At 39.2% G+C, this 16888-nt stretch overlaps 5 protein-coding genes across 8 annotated transcripts in view; 3 read left to right on the forward strand and 2 right to left on the reverse strand.

Annotated features, from left to right (window-relative positions):
• Positions 1-96: 96 nt before the first annotated feature.
• LOC6650127 (SPARC) lies at positions 97-4112 on the forward strand. Of its 2 annotated transcripts, none has more exons than XM_002072663.4 (3): positions 97-179; positions 2972-3137; positions 3206-4112. In XM_002072663.4, the coding sequence occupies exons 2-3, from the start codon at positions 2982-2984 to the stop codon at positions 3956-3958; spliced, it is 909 nt and encodes a 302-aa protein (XP_002072699.2). In that variant the 5' UTR covers positions 97-179; positions 2972-2981; the 3' UTR covers positions 3959-4112. The 2 variants fall into 2 exon arrangements, with proteins under 2 accessions (XP_002072699.2, XP_046865297.1); XM_047009341.1 differs by lacking the exon at positions 97-179 and adding an exon at positions 1931-1944.
• A 303-nt stretch (positions 4113-4415) lies between these two features.
• On the reverse strand, positions 4416-5916 carry LOC6650128 (histone H2A.v). Its single transcript, XM_002072664.4, has 4 exons — positions 5710-5916; positions 5313-5390; positions 4876-4989; positions 4416-4803 (listed from the first exon to the last, which is right to left on the reverse strand). Exons 1-4 carry the CDS (start codon positions 5710-5712, stop codon positions 4573-4575), a joined length of 426 nt encoding a protein of 141 aa, XP_002072700.2. The 5' UTR covers positions 5713-5916; the 3' UTR covers positions 4416-4572.
• A 391-nt stretch (positions 5917-6307) lies between these two features.
• LOC6650129 (nucleosomal histone kinase 1) lies at positions 6308-8340 on the forward strand. The gene is made up of 2 exons (XM_002072665.4): positions 6308-6677; positions 6733-8340. The coding sequence occupies exons 1-2, from the start codon at positions 6438-6440 to the stop codon at positions 8233-8235; spliced, it is 1743 nt and encodes a 580-aa protein (XP_002072701.1). The 5' UTR covers positions 6308-6437; the 3' UTR covers positions 8236-8340.
• LOC6650130 (integrator complex subunit 12) lies at positions 8252-9702 on the reverse strand. Its single transcript, XM_002072666.4, has one exon. It carries the CDS (start codon positions 9601-9603, stop codon positions 8599-8601), a length of 1005 nt encoding a protein of 334 aa, XP_002072702.1. The 5' UTR covers positions 9604-9702; the 3' UTR covers positions 8252-8598.
• Positions 9703-10049: 347 nt separating this feature from the next.
• The window catches only part of LOC6650131 (cation-independent mannose-6-phosphate receptor), a 30836-nt gene continuing 23997 nt past the window's right edge, over positions 10050-16888 (forward strand). Inside the window, exons 1-7 of one of the 3 annotated variants that reach the window (XM_023180099.2) lie at positions 10050-10647; positions 11467-11683; positions 11757-11920; positions 11984-12267; positions 12325-12472; positions 12536-12657; positions 13457-13569. In XM_023180099.2, the coding sequence (XP_023035867.1) occupies positions 10537-10647; positions 11467-11683; positions 11757-11920; positions 11984-12267; positions 12325-12472; positions 12536-12657; positions 13457-13569 (1159 nt within the window). In that variant the 5' untranslated portion in view covers positions 10050-10536. The remainder of the gene's footprint in view (positions 10648-11466; positions 11684-11756; positions 11921-11983; positions 12268-12324; positions 12473-12535; positions 12658-13456; positions 13570-16888) is intronic. The other 2 variants (XM_023180098.2, XM_002072667.4) reach the window with 2 other exon arrangements.

Consider the following 16888-nt stretch of genomic DNA (forward strand, 5'->3'; position numbering starts at 1 on the left):
GCCATCCCGAACATTATACATATGTACGCCGATCCAAAGTTATCATCATTGTGGAGCAAAACGATCGTGTTCCCCAGTGTCCGGCATAGAAGTAGTCAGTCATTCGCCAGCAACCAAAGCGCTTGGTCTGTTCGAAAAAAATACAGTGAAATATTAACCCAATAAAATAAAAACAAATTGTAAGTATAACGAAATATTTTCGATATTGAAGAGAGTGTTTAATTTCCTGCAAGATCAGCTTATATACATATGTACATACGTACATATATATCACCAAGTTCAACGCACGACATCCAGCAGTAACAGTTAATTGAACTCATTGGGCCAACCAATAAGAAATTTAAAGACAATTTGATTTATTTTGTCAAGTGTAGTTCCGCAAATTTAACTAAATTGTGCCCCTGAAATGGCGAATCAGTGCCCGAAGAGACTCTCAGATGATAGATAAAATAGGGGAATGGTATGGAATGTGCAGGGATCACGTCATCATTCTTCTTTAGTCAGTTTTTTGTTATAATTAAACTGCATCCATACACAAACACACACGCACAGACAAACATTAATGCACTCGTATGGATGTATGTATGTACATATATGCTAGACAGCAGCAGCATCCATTTGAAATATTCCTGGAATTGAAAATTGGCCACAATTCATTTGTATACTCGTTTGCTCTAGAAAAGCAACGATTAAGCAAATCTTTTTTATGTGTCTTAAAAAGCCAAAACGGAAGCCCACGATCCTGATAAGAAATGAAGAGGCCAGGCCTGGGACAGCGATAAGCCGACAGTTTGTCGTTTGTCGTTGTTGGGCAACTAATACTATATGCTTATTAAATCTGTATTACTCAAGGCGAGACTTGTGCTATATGGCGACACATATTGTGCCGATTAAAAATTACCATAGATTTGGTTAGAACTAAGGTCAACTTTAATCACAATTATTCACACACATAACATGCTCTGGACCCACAAAACTGAATACATAGAAATATGGAGCACATTAGATTCATACACAAATAAACGCCAAATACATGCCATGTGTTGAACATGCCGCTCCATAACTGACACCAAAATTTAGGTTGCTGTTGGAATATACCGAAAATTCATTCCGAGAAATTACCCATTCCCGAATATATACAAAGGGGAAAACTATGATATTCATATTATAGATAGACGTACATACATATATACGTCTTACACTTTTATGCTAGCCAAATACTATTAGCTCAGCAAAAAATATACCTACTAATACCGACTTGGACATTAATCAGGTTTTAAATGTTATATTTAGTTGGATTACGACCTGTTTGAAATTTATGTCGAACCTTGTTCTAGGATATTGTTCTAGTTATAGAAAGGCTAATTAATCATTCATTTGAATTCATGAAATTTGACTTTTGTCAATTGATTTTAGGAGAAAAGAAACCTCACTGTTACCTCCGCTTGAATATTGCTGACCTAGTTGAAATTATGAAATCTCTTGGCCATTTTTAGGCTTAAATTATTTAACCTTTTAATTTGAAACGGTTGTCGGCTCTGTAGATTTCAGTTTCATTTCGGTTAAAAATATTAACAAAATCAAGCAAGCGCGTGAAAAGAGTGTTAAATTTACATTTTTCCAAGAACTCGTTCAATTTAAGATAAAATTTCTTGGGTTGCCCCAGGTAAAAAGAGTTATAAACTATGTATTATTTTTGAACTCCCAACATTTCAAATGGGTTGTACGCAGATAAGTTTGTAAATAAAATCCATTTCAGTTGCATTCAGTGTGACAAAATTTTCAAGGAATTTCAAATGTCAAAATGGGAAAAACTGTATAGTCAAAATTGTCAGGACATCCCTAAATATCCTTCAAAACACTTTTCTTTAGAGACTCTACCCATGTACAAAAATGAAGTCACACAACATAATTATATTAGGAGATATAGGCAAAGTTGTAAAGGTATGTACATAATTCAAAGTTTAAGTAAATAATTTTTCTCAAAATGGTAATTTTAAATTCAGTGAATTCCTTAAAACCCTATTCGTAAATATGTACATTCTTCGGATATTTCTCAAAGAAATTATGCACTTTTAAGTTAATTAACAAAAAGTCAAGATTTTCGACATTAAGAACAACAAAAGGCGACAAAAAAACTGGCTTTAATAAGGTTTAAGGTTAATACAACTTTTGCTTTCGCTAGCTCGGGGTTTCCCCCAATTATTTTCTACCGCTTACCTTTTTTTGGGTCCCAGTGATTGTTTCATTCGCTTTTTGAACAATGTTTGAATTGTAATCTTTTTTTAGTAGTTTCAACTTGATGAACGTTAAAAATCAAAGTTAAATGGAAGCAGATGACCCTTACTGAAGAAGCCAAAGCTATCGCAATGTATCGTATAATCTTTAAACTTAATAATTGCTTGTATTTACAATAACAAATGTTTAGTTATCTTTTTATGACTCTTATTCTTATACAAATCTATATCCATAGTAGGTATGTACGTATATCCGTAGACTAAGGATTAAAATCTGAACTCAAAATCGTCAGCTGAAAACTGAATTCTTTTAAAAAATAATACATTTTTTATTTACACCGAGAGCCATCTGGGAACCAATCTGATTTACAGACACTGTACCAATCGCCTGGGCTAACCTAGAGAGGCCCACAATGACTTTACATTGTTTCGCTTTCGTATTTAGCACGCATTTTCCTCTAGATGTGGTTCTTGTTCTTTTGTGTTTACATATTTGACCTTTTGAACTCTGATTGTGTGTGTGTGTGTGAGTGTTTTATGCGCGGCGTCTTCAATATATCTTTGAAAGAAGAAATGGCGCACCGGGAAGTCACCCTCTTTACAGGGTGAGTAACGGCAATCCGTAACCGACACTTATATTACCGTTACATACCACAGGGGTACAGTTAAGCAGATGTAAGGTTATGTCTTGAAAGAATGAAAATCTTATGAAACTACTCCACTTATTATTTCAGTGCGTACAAAATGCGTTCCCTGTGGCTAATGCTCTGCCTGGGGCTGTTGGCCTTTTCGCAAGTCCGTGCTCAAGACGAAAATCTTGACGATTTGGATTTGGGTGACATAGCCGAATTCGATGAGAACGACGAGGAGTTTTTACGTTTGCTAGAGGAGAAGTCAAAGGTGAGTCCTTCAACGGATTTTTATAGAAGAGCAATCAATTAATTATTTCATTATCTCTCTCGGGTTAGAACCAAGACGTGGAGCGTGAAAATGAGCTGGCCAGCAAATTGGCTGAAGTCCAGCACAATCTGTTGAACCCCGTTGTCGAGGTTGATCCCTGTGAGACCATGCACTGCGGAGCCGGTCGCATTTGCCAGCTGAACGAGGACAAGCCCGAATGTATTTGCATTCCAGATTGCCCCAAAGAGTTGGAGATTCGTCGCCATGTGTGCACAAATAAGAACGAGACCTGGTCATCGGACTGTGCCGTTTATCAGCAGCGTTGCTGGTGCGACATTAAAGATCCTGGCTGCCTTCACCCGGATAATGCCCATCTGCATATAGACTACTATGGTGCCTGCCACGAGCCACGAACCTGCGACGGCGAGGATATGAAGGACTTCCCTCGTCGCATGCGCGACTGGCTGTTCAACGTGATGCGCGATCTGGCGGAACGGGACGAGTTGACCGAACACTATATGCAAATGGAACTGGAGGCAGAGACGAACTACTCTCGTCGTTGGTCAAATGCCGCCGTATGGAAATGGTGCGATTTGGATGGCGACACTGATCGCTCCGTATCCCGCCACGAGCTGTTTCCCATTCGTGCTCCGCTGGTGACCCTGGAGCACTGCATTGCTCCGTTCCTGGAGTCGTGCGATTCGAACAACGACCATCGCATCACTCTGATCGAGTGGGGAGCCTGCCTGGAACTGGATGCCGATGACCTCAAGGAGCGATGCGATGACGTCCAGAAGGCAGTCCCTCATTTGCTGGGCTAGAGCCACATATACATATGGAATGAGAATGGAAAAAATTGATGCCCCAGTTACATTCAAATTTTTGTTTAACATATTTTCTGTGCACAAAGTTTATTTTGCAACAATTATTTTGTAATAAAATGTCTCTAATAAAATTTTGGAAATAACATTTTAATGCGCTTGTCGTTTTCCATTTAATTATCGATTTTCTTTTATTAATTTGCTTGTATTTTTGTTTTTTTCTTTTGTTTTTGTGTAATTACTTGTTCTAGATTAGGTTTTACTTTCGTTATACCTTTTAATGTAAGTATATAATTTCTCTTTTTAACATTGTATTCTTTTGTTTTTTACTTGACAAATGTTTTTATGATTCATTGTGTGTGTGCGTGTGTGGGTGTATGTGAGTGCTTGGGTGTGTGTGTTTGTATGATATTACAAATGTTTGTAAATGTAAAATAGAAATCGTTAAAACGCGGCCTTAAATCCATTCTCTTTATTTGTTTATCATTATTTTCTGTATCCTTCTCATTAATTTTAAATATTTAGAAAACTTTTGCAAAATTTATATAAACCAAAATTTTTTGTCGTTTGTTCTATTTTGTTTTGCAAAAAGAGAGAAATTTGAATTAAAATTATTAATAGGCTTGAGACAATATGGGATTGCCCTTTCGCTGCGGATCCTGGACAGTGTCTTCTTTCTTGCCAATGAGAGACTTGTGTATGTGAGGTATCACACCGCCGCCGGCAATGGTTGCCTTGATCAGGCTGTCTAACTCCTCGTCACCACGAATGGCGAGCTGTAAATGACGCGGCGTAATACGTTTTACTTTCAGATCCTTCGATGCATTGCCAGCCAATTCCAAGACCTGGAGTTAAAGTTCAAATGCAGATTTTGGTTTAGGAAATATCTCAAATAGCAACTACAGTCAATAACTTACCTCGGCTGTCAGGTATTCCAGGATGGCTGCAGAGTAGACAGCGGCAGTGGCACCAACGCGTCCATGGGATGTGGTGCGACTTTTGAGATGGCGATGAATACGACCAACGGGGAACTGCGAGGGTAGTAATAATATTTATTTTAATTTAATTCGGCTAAACTTATATCCACTATATTTACTAGCCTATTTACTGATTGATAAACATTGATACTTTTATGAAACTTTGACTGGGAAGTTTGGGTACCTCAATCCGAAAGAGTATAATGGAATTACAAGATAAACAAGCACCCTGTATGCGCTTATATGTATGCGTACGTGTATGGTGGAATATGCTCACCCCGCGGTGAGAATGAAAAATGGCGCCAAAATTAGTCTCTCTCCCCCTTGCTGTTAGTACAGACAACAAAACTACAAACAGAAACAACAACAATGCTTACCTGGAGACCCGCGCGCGCTGAACGGGAGACTGCCTTTGCTTTAGCTTTGCCGGAATCCTTGCCTGCTTTGCCGCCAGCCTGTCATAGATGTAGAATGAATATGACAAATTAAATGAATGCCAACAAAAAACACACACAAAATGGTGGCGGGTCAAAATGTTTGAGGTTAGAACTGATTAAATTGCCGCCACACACAATAACAAATAACTGTATTTGTCCCAGTCCTGCACCGTATCCCTGGAGCGTTAGCATCGCCGTAAGATACCAATTGGGCAGTTGGGGATTGATTAGGCATTTTCAATTTTTGCGCGCTACGTGGGCATTAGATATATTTTTTATTAGGACGCAGCCGCTTCTCTAGGTACAGCAGCTGCTCATTATTTGTCTGACACTTTACCATTTCTATTTAATCGATTTTTTGTTGTGTTTTGCACTTGGGGTATTTGTTAATATTGCGATATTAATGCTCGTAGGCACACTTGGTTATTTATACGAGTGGAATGATAATAAAAAACTACACCGAAAGGTTTGTTGCTTCCTCTTTTAACGAAATTTCTTCTTCGCGTCGTCCGCTCACTTCTGTAAATTTTACACGAATGAAAAGACGCCGTGAGTGCAGGGTTGTTGTTAAAATGCTATCGATAGTAGACATTTTTGTAAGCCGATAGTAACACATCACGAATAAAAATAAAAACCAGAATTCTGCGATACAGAAGTTTGGGTACCCTTTCCCATTGCCAATTGCATACATATGACTATGAGAATTTGCTCCACAGTCCAACTATTTTGGTGCTAGAAGTTAATACTGTTGTTGATACTCTGTAAATGTTGTCAGCTTTCATTTCATTTGATATAGTCTTAATGCCAGAAAATGAGTAATTAATTTAAATTGTAACCCTAATAGTTAGTTTTATGTCATTGCGAACCAATGAATTGAGATTCGTTTTAATTGATTTTGCTTTCACTCACTTTTCATCGATAAATATCTCTGGCCTTCATATTGCCCATCTTTAACAAGCAGCATCTTTGTGGCGGCATTTCGAGCAGAAGCACCGGGTCATTGCAAATTTTTGTACATTTCTTCATCGTTGCGAATATAAAGCAAACCGTGGCAAAGGCTACGTAATGCCACGCGCCGTTAAACCAAAGGCCCCTGGGGCGTTAGCAGACAAGAAATCGGGTCCGGCAAAAAAGGCGAAGGGCAAACTATATGCCATGCCCGAGAAGCTTAAGGAAGGCACAGTTCTTACGGATTTGGCGAAGGGGCAGTGGCGCATTGGCCCATCTATTGGAATTGGAGGTTTCGGTGAGATCTATGCGGCTAGTCGCGTGGGTGATAAGAGTCAAGATGCTGTGGTCAAATGCGTAAGTCTGAGACGCAGTATGTGGAGTTTAATATATCATTTGTATTATCCTGCAGGAACCACATGGCAATGGACCGTTGTTCGTCGAGATGCATTTCTACCTACGCAATGCCAAGATGGACGACATCAAACAGTTTAAGCAGCAGCATGGCCTGAAAGAACTTGGAATGCCCTACATCCTGGCCAACGGCTCTGCTGATGTGAATGGCCAAAAACATCGTTTTATTGTAATGCCGCGTTACGGTAGCGATGTATCCAAGTTCTATATCGAGAATGGCAAACGTTTGCCAGAGGGTACAGTCTACAGGCTGGCCATCCAGATGTTGGATGTATATCAGTTTATGCACAGCACCGGGTATGTCCACGCAGATTTGAAGGCGGCCAACATATTGCTCGGCCTGGACAAGGGTGGGGCTAGCCAGGCATATTTGGTAGATTTTGGACTGGCCTCTCACTATGTGACGGGTGATTTTAAGCCAGACCCTAAGAAGATGCACAATGGCACCATTGAATACACCTCGAGAGATGCTCACATGGGTGTGCCCACTAGAAGGGCAGATTTGGAAATTCTAGGATATAATCTCATTGAATGGCTGGGCATCGAGTTGCCCTGGGTCAGGGATAAATTGCTAGGGGTGCCGCTTAAAGTGCAAAAGGCAAAGGAAAGTTTCATGAACGATGTGGGAACATCGTTAAAGCAATTATTTCCTCAAGGTGTCTCGGCTGCCATCGGTGACTACATGAAGTATGTGTCCAAGCTGGCCCACAACGAGGCGCCAGATTATGATAAGTGCCGCCAATGGTTCCTAAATGCCCTCAAACAAATGAAAATACCAAACTCTGGAGAGTTGGAATTCAAGCTGAAACCGCACAGTAGCAACAACAATGAGTCATCGCCTCCAAAAACTAAGCCCAATGCCGTCCGAAAAGTCAAGAAAGACTCACCACGGGTGATGGATTCTTCTACAGATGACATAATCTACGCCAGCGACGAGGAGGAGAAAGTCCTACCCAAAAAGAGATCTCCAGCAGATAAACGCAAGTTGAAACCACCCACTGTGTCACCCAAGAAACGTGCTCTTCAGGCCAAATCTCAGAACTCACCTCGAGTTCCTGCCACAGACTTAAGCAGCTCAAAATCTCTCTCTGGAACTCCCAATTCAAAGTTAAATTGCAGTCCAGGCTTGTCTTTACGCAGCAGTGGCCGACCAGGAAAGACCGTTATCAACGATGATCTTACGCCCAATCCACGCTCCAAAAAAACTTATGAGTTCAACTTCGAGCTGGATGTGAGCATGGATGCTAATGTGATTGTCAATGTCAAGCGCAAAAAGAAGGCCGGCACTGGGGAACAACCAAATGATGTCAACTCACCATCTTCTTCATCTAGTAAAGCAGTTAAAATCAACTCTGCCAGCGCCAAAGATAAAGATTCACCTGTGAAACGCATAAACCTCCGGAAGTTAATAAATGAAAGTGGCGCTGCATCTCCTTCTACCGCGGCTAGGTCGCACAGTCCACGGACTCCAGCCGTAACTGTGCGCAAGTACCGACGCTGAATGGAGCTGGAACTCGTTTTGTTTTCATATTCATTTATCTATACAAATTTAGTGTTAATTTTTTTTACAATAAAAATTTTCCAATTGCTATTTACTTAATCTTAATCTACGCAATGTCCATTCGTAATCCTTTTCCTTGTGGGTTTAGTCAGATATGTATTTTAGAGGGCTTATGGCTTAGTGAATTTAAAAAATTATTACATACATGAGTACAAGAGTAAATCCAATAAATTAACCCATACATGTAGATTAATAGAGCAAATGAAATGGAGCATTTCACTGAAATATTTCTGTCCTGATTGATTTTCCAATGACTATTAAATGTAGTGAGAGTTCTACTACAATTTAATAGTCATGGACTCGTCATTGCTTTGATCGGCGTCTACTGCTGCTGCTGGTGCTACTGCTTTCATGATGCTTGGAGGAACTGCTCTTGCTAGAGTTGGACTTTGAGCTTCCCCGCCTAGACGACGAAGTGGCATTTCCACTTCCGCTGGCAGAGGGTTTCTCTAGCGTGCTAAGGGCACTTAATGATGGGCCCAGTGTGGATTTGCTGGAGCGCTCTTCCTTGTGCGACTTGGAGGACGATGATGAGGAGGATTTGTGACAGTGCTTGCTGCTACTACTACTGCTAGCATTGGTGGAACTGCTTGGCTCGGGTCTGTAAAATGGTGACGAAGAGTTGGAGGATGTTGATGAATGAGACGATCCACCAGCCGCATACGACTTGCTCCGTTTGCTGGTCAGCGGAACAGGATCGTCTGCTATGAACACGGTGGAGGCGCCAGATGCCACTGAGAATGAGGTTGCTGCACGACTGGTTGTCGGCTTATTTTGACACGTATCGCATTGCCAGGTCTGCTCTTGGTCATCAGCCGCTTCCTCTTTGGTGATGGGTGGTTTATGGCATTCCTGGTGATACATGGCTCCGCATTTGGAGCATTCGATAAGACGATTGGTGGCTGTAAATACCATCTCGCCGCAGACGCAGCAGTTGAGATCCCCAAAATCCCCAGTGTCACCTGTGTTAACAATGCCAGCACTAAGGCCGTCGTCCGAGTCATTGATGGTATCCACCGAATCCTTATCAGGGGAATTGGTCAGATTGATGATCTCATCAGTACTGATGGGCTGGGGTGGTGTTGCAACACGCCCTGGAAAGTTGGCTTCATCGTCTATCATGCGCTGGGACATGTTGTTTGTAATCACTTTGTCTGGACCAAAGCGCATCTTAAGTGCTTCGTCCAACAAGAGTCGCAGCTCGGAGGCAGATGTCGAATTGCTAGAATGCAATAATTTGACGGCCTTTTTAAGCACAGGATCAACTTCTTGAGCTGCTGCGGCAGCCGCAGCGATGTTGGCAGCCATTTATGAATCTGAATGTTGAACTTTCAATTACAAATCGTAAGAATGCGAGGTTGTTTAAAAATATGCAACCGGCATAAAAAATTGCAATGCTTAGATATCAGCTGTTTGCAACATAGAGTTGCCACTTTAGTTTATTAATTGGAGATGGACGTCGATTTAATACAAAAATAAATATTTACTTGAATTAAAATTGCATTCAGTATTATATGTAATTAAATGTAGTTTAACAAGTGTAAAGGTTAATATGAATGGTTTTTGTAGTTTTTATTAGGTGTTATTAAAGAAATAATGGGCATAAACAACACGGTTACGTGGAAAACTCACGACCAGAGTTGTCGCCCGTTTCACCGGCGCTTTTGCATTTCTCTCTCAAAAAAACACACACCGACATATATACATACATACATACATACAGCAGTGGCGCTCAGTTGGAGTTAACGACAAAAAAGAAAATACGTTAAATCGCTGTGAAAATAATAATAGGGACGATTGTTTACATCAACTGGCTAAATGAGTCATTTCGAGTTAGTGCGACTCAAACTCGGTTATTATCTTCTGTATTATTATCTTTGATAATACTGATTCGCTCCCCCATTGAAAAATCGAAGGCAACCAACAGGCAGCGGGAGAGCACAAACAAAAACAATATTCATACCGCTAACAATAATATAAACAACAACAATACTAGTCGTCTCGTCTTCTCTCGAAAATAAACAGTTAACAAGAACATCAGATAAGCGGGCCGATTCGTTTGGGTACTTCGAATTTGCTTCGTGTGCGAAAATTGTTGATTATAGCCAACAGCTTATAAGATTCTTTGTGTTTCAGTTAACAAAATCAGTCAGTGGCAGTGACAGCTTTTACTATTAGATGCACATTAGACGGTAAAAGTTTAAACCAAACACAAAAAAAACAGCAAAAGAAAAACCAATAATGCGACAGAAAATCAACAATTGTGGGCCAACTTGGCTTGCACATCTTCTTCTTGTTTTTCTTGGCCTATGTTGCGGCGCCAGTTTTGCGGCTGACGCAGATGATCAGCTGGTAAGTTTGGTAAAGGTGTGAGTAACTGTGTATGCGTGTGTGTATGTGTGTTTTGTTGTTTTGCAGATGGAATGGTGAGAACGGGAAATTTGTTTGTTTTCGTTATGTTTCGTATGAGCACTTGTTGCCATGTTAGCCGACTCATGTATGTGGGCAAAAGCAAATCTCATTTCAAATTTGCTAAATTGACTAAAAATCAAATGGGATCAAAAAGCAAAATGCTTAAGTTATGAAAACTTAAAAAAATTGGGGAATATTGAAAATACCATTCATATTAAAAAGAAGTATCTGCAATATTTTTATTAAATTTATAAACACCGAAGAAATATTTCTAATGCAAAACATAAAAATGTACATATTATATTCTAGTTCATACATATATGAGTGTGCATGTTTTTTTTTATATACAGTACAATCTTCGAAATTAGAAGCACTCGTGTTTAGCCGAGTGAAAACTAAAATTTCACTAACTGAAATTAAAAATAAGTACATAAAAACAAATATAATTTGAAATTAATTTTAATCAGCTTATAATATAAAAACAATACTCAATTTTTGCTTAACGATAATATTTTTTATTTAAATGTAGTCGTTTTATAGATGAGTTTAGATTATAGATTTGTAGCTATGTACATATGTATGTGTTTTTGTGGCCCGTGCTGTAAAATGCGTTATATGCGTTCCAGTCTTTGTTTTTTTTACGCTCGTATTTGCAATCAATCAGTCGCAATTACCAAAACTGATAACATTCCCCAAGTCTGTTAAGTAGATGTTAGACTCGACGGTTTCTAATTTTACATATTTTGGTCTTTATTTTAGATATTTTCAACCAACGAGTGCAAGATTAAAGAGCCCGTCTATGGAAGCACTTTCGATTACAGTGGACTTCGCTCCGATTTTGCCCATGTAGTGGAAAGCTTAACCAACAAAGGCGACACATTTGAGTTCAACATATGCGGCAACGTCACGCGACCTTGCAACGGCGAAAGCAATGTGGCTGCTTGCCTTAAAAGGAATGGCAAGGAATACGTGCTGGGTAAATCTAGCCAAACGGTTTTTTTTTTATATGAAAAACTCGATGAAAACCAATGGAAATTATTATATTTTAGGGCGCCAGCATGAACTTAATTATCGCAAGGGCAAAATGTATTTGAATTATTTAAATGGCTCAAAGTGTGAGAATGGCACAGCCACCAATCCCAATTATCAGATCCATGTCCAGCTCAGTTGCGATTACACTTTGGATGTCAATCCTTTCCAGATTATACCCTATGTAAGGGAAAATTTATGCTTTGATTTTTCCCATTTAATTTTCTGATTGAAATTTTCGTGCAAGGCAAATGATGCATGTTCCTTCTACATCAATTTCGAGACGCCATTGGCATGTCTACCCGTTCTGGATGCTGTTCGATCAAACAGTTGCAGTGTCCGTGATCCGAACGGGAAAGGAACTTTCGATTTGATGCCATTGAGTGATATGAATCATCTCACTAGCGATCGGCAGGGACGCTTCTTTGTGATTAATGTATGCCAGCCAGTGCTCTATGGTGAGAACATGATGTGCCCCCCAGGAAGCAGCATATGTCTATATTCCCCAAAGGCCACCAATTTGTCAGAACGGTATGGTAGTGCAAGAAAGCCGAAATTCAAAAACACCCTAATTGTAACAATTTGCAGATTTGTCAACTTTGGCACGGTCCAATCGAAGCCCGTTGTGGAAAACGGTCGTCTTCTATTGCGTCACACTTCAAACACACCGTGTGCCGCCAATAAAAGTTTAAACTACACGAGCATTGTTTATTTCAGCTGCGATCAGTCAGTAAAGGTAGGAGCTAACAATTAAAATTTTTATTTGGGGAATGATTTACTTTCAATTTGGTTCTTGCAGAATGCTCATCCCACTTTTTCAGGATTCGGATTAGATAGTTGCACGTATCTTTTTAATTATGTTACTCCGCTGGCATGCAACGATCTAAAACCCTGCACTGCTGTCACTTATAGGAACGAGATGTAAGTTATATCGCTTACTAATACATGTGCATTTTTTAAATTGGAACTTTTCAAAATTAAATCTAACTCATTCGTCTTCCAAAGACGTAACCGATTACTAAAGTGATCCTATAATTTAATTCAAATTTATTTCAAATATTTACAAAATATATTTGAACTCAAGTCTGATTGTATAAGGACAACACTTTCCACTCAAATCGAGCTAAGACTAATGGGCAAAGAGATTTTCACAAGTTCGTAAAAAACTGACTAACTGACTTATCGATTCAACAAATAAGTTTTGTTTTTATACTCTTACAAAAAGGGTACATTAATTTTAATCAGAAGTGTAGAACGAAGCATCTCCGATATTCATACAAAGTATATAAGTATATTCTTGATCAGCATGACGAGACGAGTACAAATAGCCATGTCCGTCCGTCCATCTGGATCAACTCAGACTCTTCCGTAATAGCTGAAATGCACAGTTTGTATATCTCAGATTCAGCCGGATCGGCCCACTATATTATATAGCTCCCATACAAACGGCAAAGTCACGAAGAGAGACTTTTTCTTAATAACTGCGATATTTTCTGAGCTATTATCGTAAAATTTAATAATGCTGAATAAACGACTCTGCCAAATTACATCCAGATCGGGTCGAAGTTAGCCCCCGGCTTTCTGGTTAAAGTGAATTTTTGTGGTATTCGTTAGTTTAAGAAGATATTAAGTATAGTTTAGATAATTAAAATTGGCTTTTAAAATTTAACTTTGACACTTTTATCTTTGTTCTTTTCCATTACCCATCGGAAACACACAGTCTGGATCTCAGCCCACTCAGCAAGGAAGAGCCCCACAAATTGAGCAAGGATGGCAAATCGTACACGGTGGCCGTATGCGCTAGTGCTGGCAAGCCGTGCCTGGAAAAAGGCGGTGAGTCGGCTGAAATTTTAAACTGAAATATTAACATTGCTTTTAAGTGCTGAACTGGACTGGCAGCATACATCAACTTAAGCATATACTCATATGTATAAGCAGACAAAAGGCGGAAAAACCTTTTTGCCTTACCCGGTTTTTCTTTTTTCTTGGTTGGTTTTAATGATTTTTTATTGAGTTTCCGCTTGAGCAGCACTTAAAGCCATAATCGTCTTGGTGACCAGTAGAGAAAAACGGAATGGTATACATATAAGTATATCTTTACTCTTTTGGGTCTTCAGTTGACCATATCATCCGTTTAGCATTAAAGCGTTCATGCGTGTTTGTTTTGTAGTTGCCAAAGTCAGGGGATGATGATTTGGATTTGTGATGTGGTCGTCGTAATATATTTACATAATTCCTCGCGTGTGCGTGTGCAAACCTAAAATGGTCGTCATCAGAATCTCCTTTAAAATATTGTATTTCACGTTTGCCAAAGCTGAGGCAAAAACAACAATTTAATGCTAGTATTGCACACTTAGGTGGGTTGGTGGGTTACATTTTGCTATTATTATTATTTTTGTGATGGAAATTGCTCAAATCTTTAATATTTTTTACTAGAATACAATGGTAATGAATTTCGTGTTGACTAAAGAGGCTAAACACTTTCATTTAATTTATTTATTTACTATTTATGTGGGCAATCCTCAATTTCTAAAAAGTTGATTCTATAATTTTGGGGGGTTATTTTGGTTTATCATCTGAATTGGAGCGCATAAACAGATAAGCTCAGATAAGCTATTGCATTTGGAGTGCTAAAATAAATTGTTGTGATTTAGATCACGATTATCTTTGAAATCTCCAAATGCTGCTTTCTATAAGCTAATTTTTTTCTGAACTTCTAAATGTTTCGATTTTGATTTAAAGCAGCAATTAAATGTTTTATAAAAATGTGTTGCAGTGCTGGCAGTATGACATTTGAATTGATTTTAGTAAAACGAGATCCATAGCATCGTTTTTTCTTCCTTAAAAACTTTTATAACTTTTGTTGGTCTTCTTAGAAAATATTTGGAAGTTCTATCCTTTAACCGCTTTGGAAAAGATTACTGTTACACATTCGTTTTGCTGCCAAATTGTAAAACAATATTTTTCCTTTGGCCATCATTCTATTCAAAGTGGATACAGTGGAAACACATTTTTAGCTAAACCACGAAAAGGTATTTATGTTAGGATAGTTTTACTATCTGTCATATCTAACTGATAAAGTTGCATATGTATATACATATTTATTAAACCTATCATTTGTATGAAAGCAACGCACATTTATTTTATGTATTTATTCAATGTACAGACAAAAAAAGGACTTTCAAAAAAGCACTTGTTTCCTGGCAAAGAGCGGCATTTTTTTCCATTTTCTGTTGGCATGGCAAACGTGTTTAGTATCCATGCTATACACACACATAGTCACACACACACACACACAGACGCTCTGTGGGTGTGTATTTGTTGTTCTGCATTCATAGTTGACTGCAAACGCATATCCGTTTGCCGTGTCCTTTTTGGGGTCATCTCGCGAATAGATACGAGTGGGCCATGTTCCGTATGCACTGCAGACTGCATCTATTTACGTGGCCCACTGCTGGGCCTAAACAAATAAATAAGCGGACTCCCTTTTGGCAACCAATTCCCAGGCCTGCTGAGCGATGGGGAGAAAGGAGTTCTACATGAAATTTTCATTTGTTAGGAAAATAGTAGAAACTCACAGGAAAAAGCTTTTGTAAATAGACTCACACACACACCAACATGCACTGGCCCAGTGGCATTTCTAATGCAACTGGGGCTGGGGCTGGTTCTGGTATCTGGCGTGGCGCCCCAGCTGACATGGGCAGTCGCCATGTTGCCCTCGCCGCTTGATGGGCCAGCATTAAAGTCTCCTCCTGCTGCTGATGAGTCTGTGCCTGTGCTTGGATGTTGAGTTGTTTGTGCAATTTACATAGTTGAATTCAATATTTGAAGGAATTTTGGCGGACCATATGGCCTGCGAGTGAATTATGGACGGGTCCGCCCCTTACAGCTGTTAATTGCTTATGCAGCATGGGCCATGGCCATGCCACACTATGCTGCACTGTCATTTTGTGTTATTTTCATTTTGCATTTGTATTTATTTATGACCAGGCCAGGTCGTATAAATCCAACATACATGCATACTCAGGTTGTTTTTTTTCACAATTTCTACGCATACGTGGGATTATCCTCCATCACATGGGACACCCCCCACACACACACACATGCGTAATTCCTTGTCTACTTCTAGTCCGATCATGTCCCTTGTGTCAATATCAATATTATACATTTGCCTTTGCATTCGGCCTGCTTAGCAAATTTGCATACATTTGGCAGCTCATCAGTTTTGGAGAGATGTCTCAAAAGCCAATTACCTGACATTGGCCAAGCAAATGGGGCATGAGATGAACCAATAATCGAGCGGTAGCAGGAAAAAAAATGTTAACCATTCCATGTAAGTTCCATCTGGGAAAGGAAAATAAGTAGGGAGAGAACTGAGAATCGTATAAAACTGAACTCACCTTAAACCGCAAGAGTTTGTTGTTAGTAACCAGGAATTCTTCCTAAGCAAAGTAATAGTATATTTATCGTCATTTTCAGCCGATTTCCCAGTTATGCACAGTTATTGTGTTTCTTGGTATAAAAATAGCCTGCAATCGGGAGCTGTATGATATAGTAAGATGCCTGTAGTATTTAGAAGCACGACAAGGCGGCACTTGGCGATGCATATAAACTCGATTAATTGTCCTGATCAAAAACGTATATTATATTTAACAAACTATAAATTTATAGATATATGCCTTTACGTAAGCAGATAACAAGGTATGCTTAGCCGTTCGGAGAGACCCTTATACACTTTTTACTTCTATTGAAAAGGAATTTTACTCTCCCATACCTACAATCGTCAAAGTGGAAAAACGTTTTATATAACCAAAGGGCCGGGCCTAACTTTGACCGCGCCGAAATTTTTTTGTTACTCTTCCCTTACCTACAGAGATCCATCGATATAAATGTGAAAAAACTATCACGGGAGCGAATGGACTACAATCTTAGGCTGAAGCAATCCGGCGCATGTAGCTTCTCATTTCATCGTATATTTATATGACAGCTATATAATATAGTAGTCCGATCTTTGTGAAATTCGGCATAGTCACTAGTAACTACATTAAACTGATAACTAAAGCAATTGCGTAAAAAGTAACGAAGTTGTTAAAAATGGAGTAAGTAAGTCGTCTCGCCAACTTAGGTATACCATACACCAGTAAAACAAATA

This window comes from Drosophila willistoni, chromosome 3R (genome assembly GCF_018902025.1).
Source record: "Drosophila willistoni isolate 14030-0811.24 chromosome 3R, UCI_dwil_1.1, whole genome shotgun sequence".
NCBI classification, from domain to species: Eukaryota; Metazoa; Arthropoda; class Insecta; order Diptera; family Drosophilidae; genus Drosophila; species Drosophila willistoni.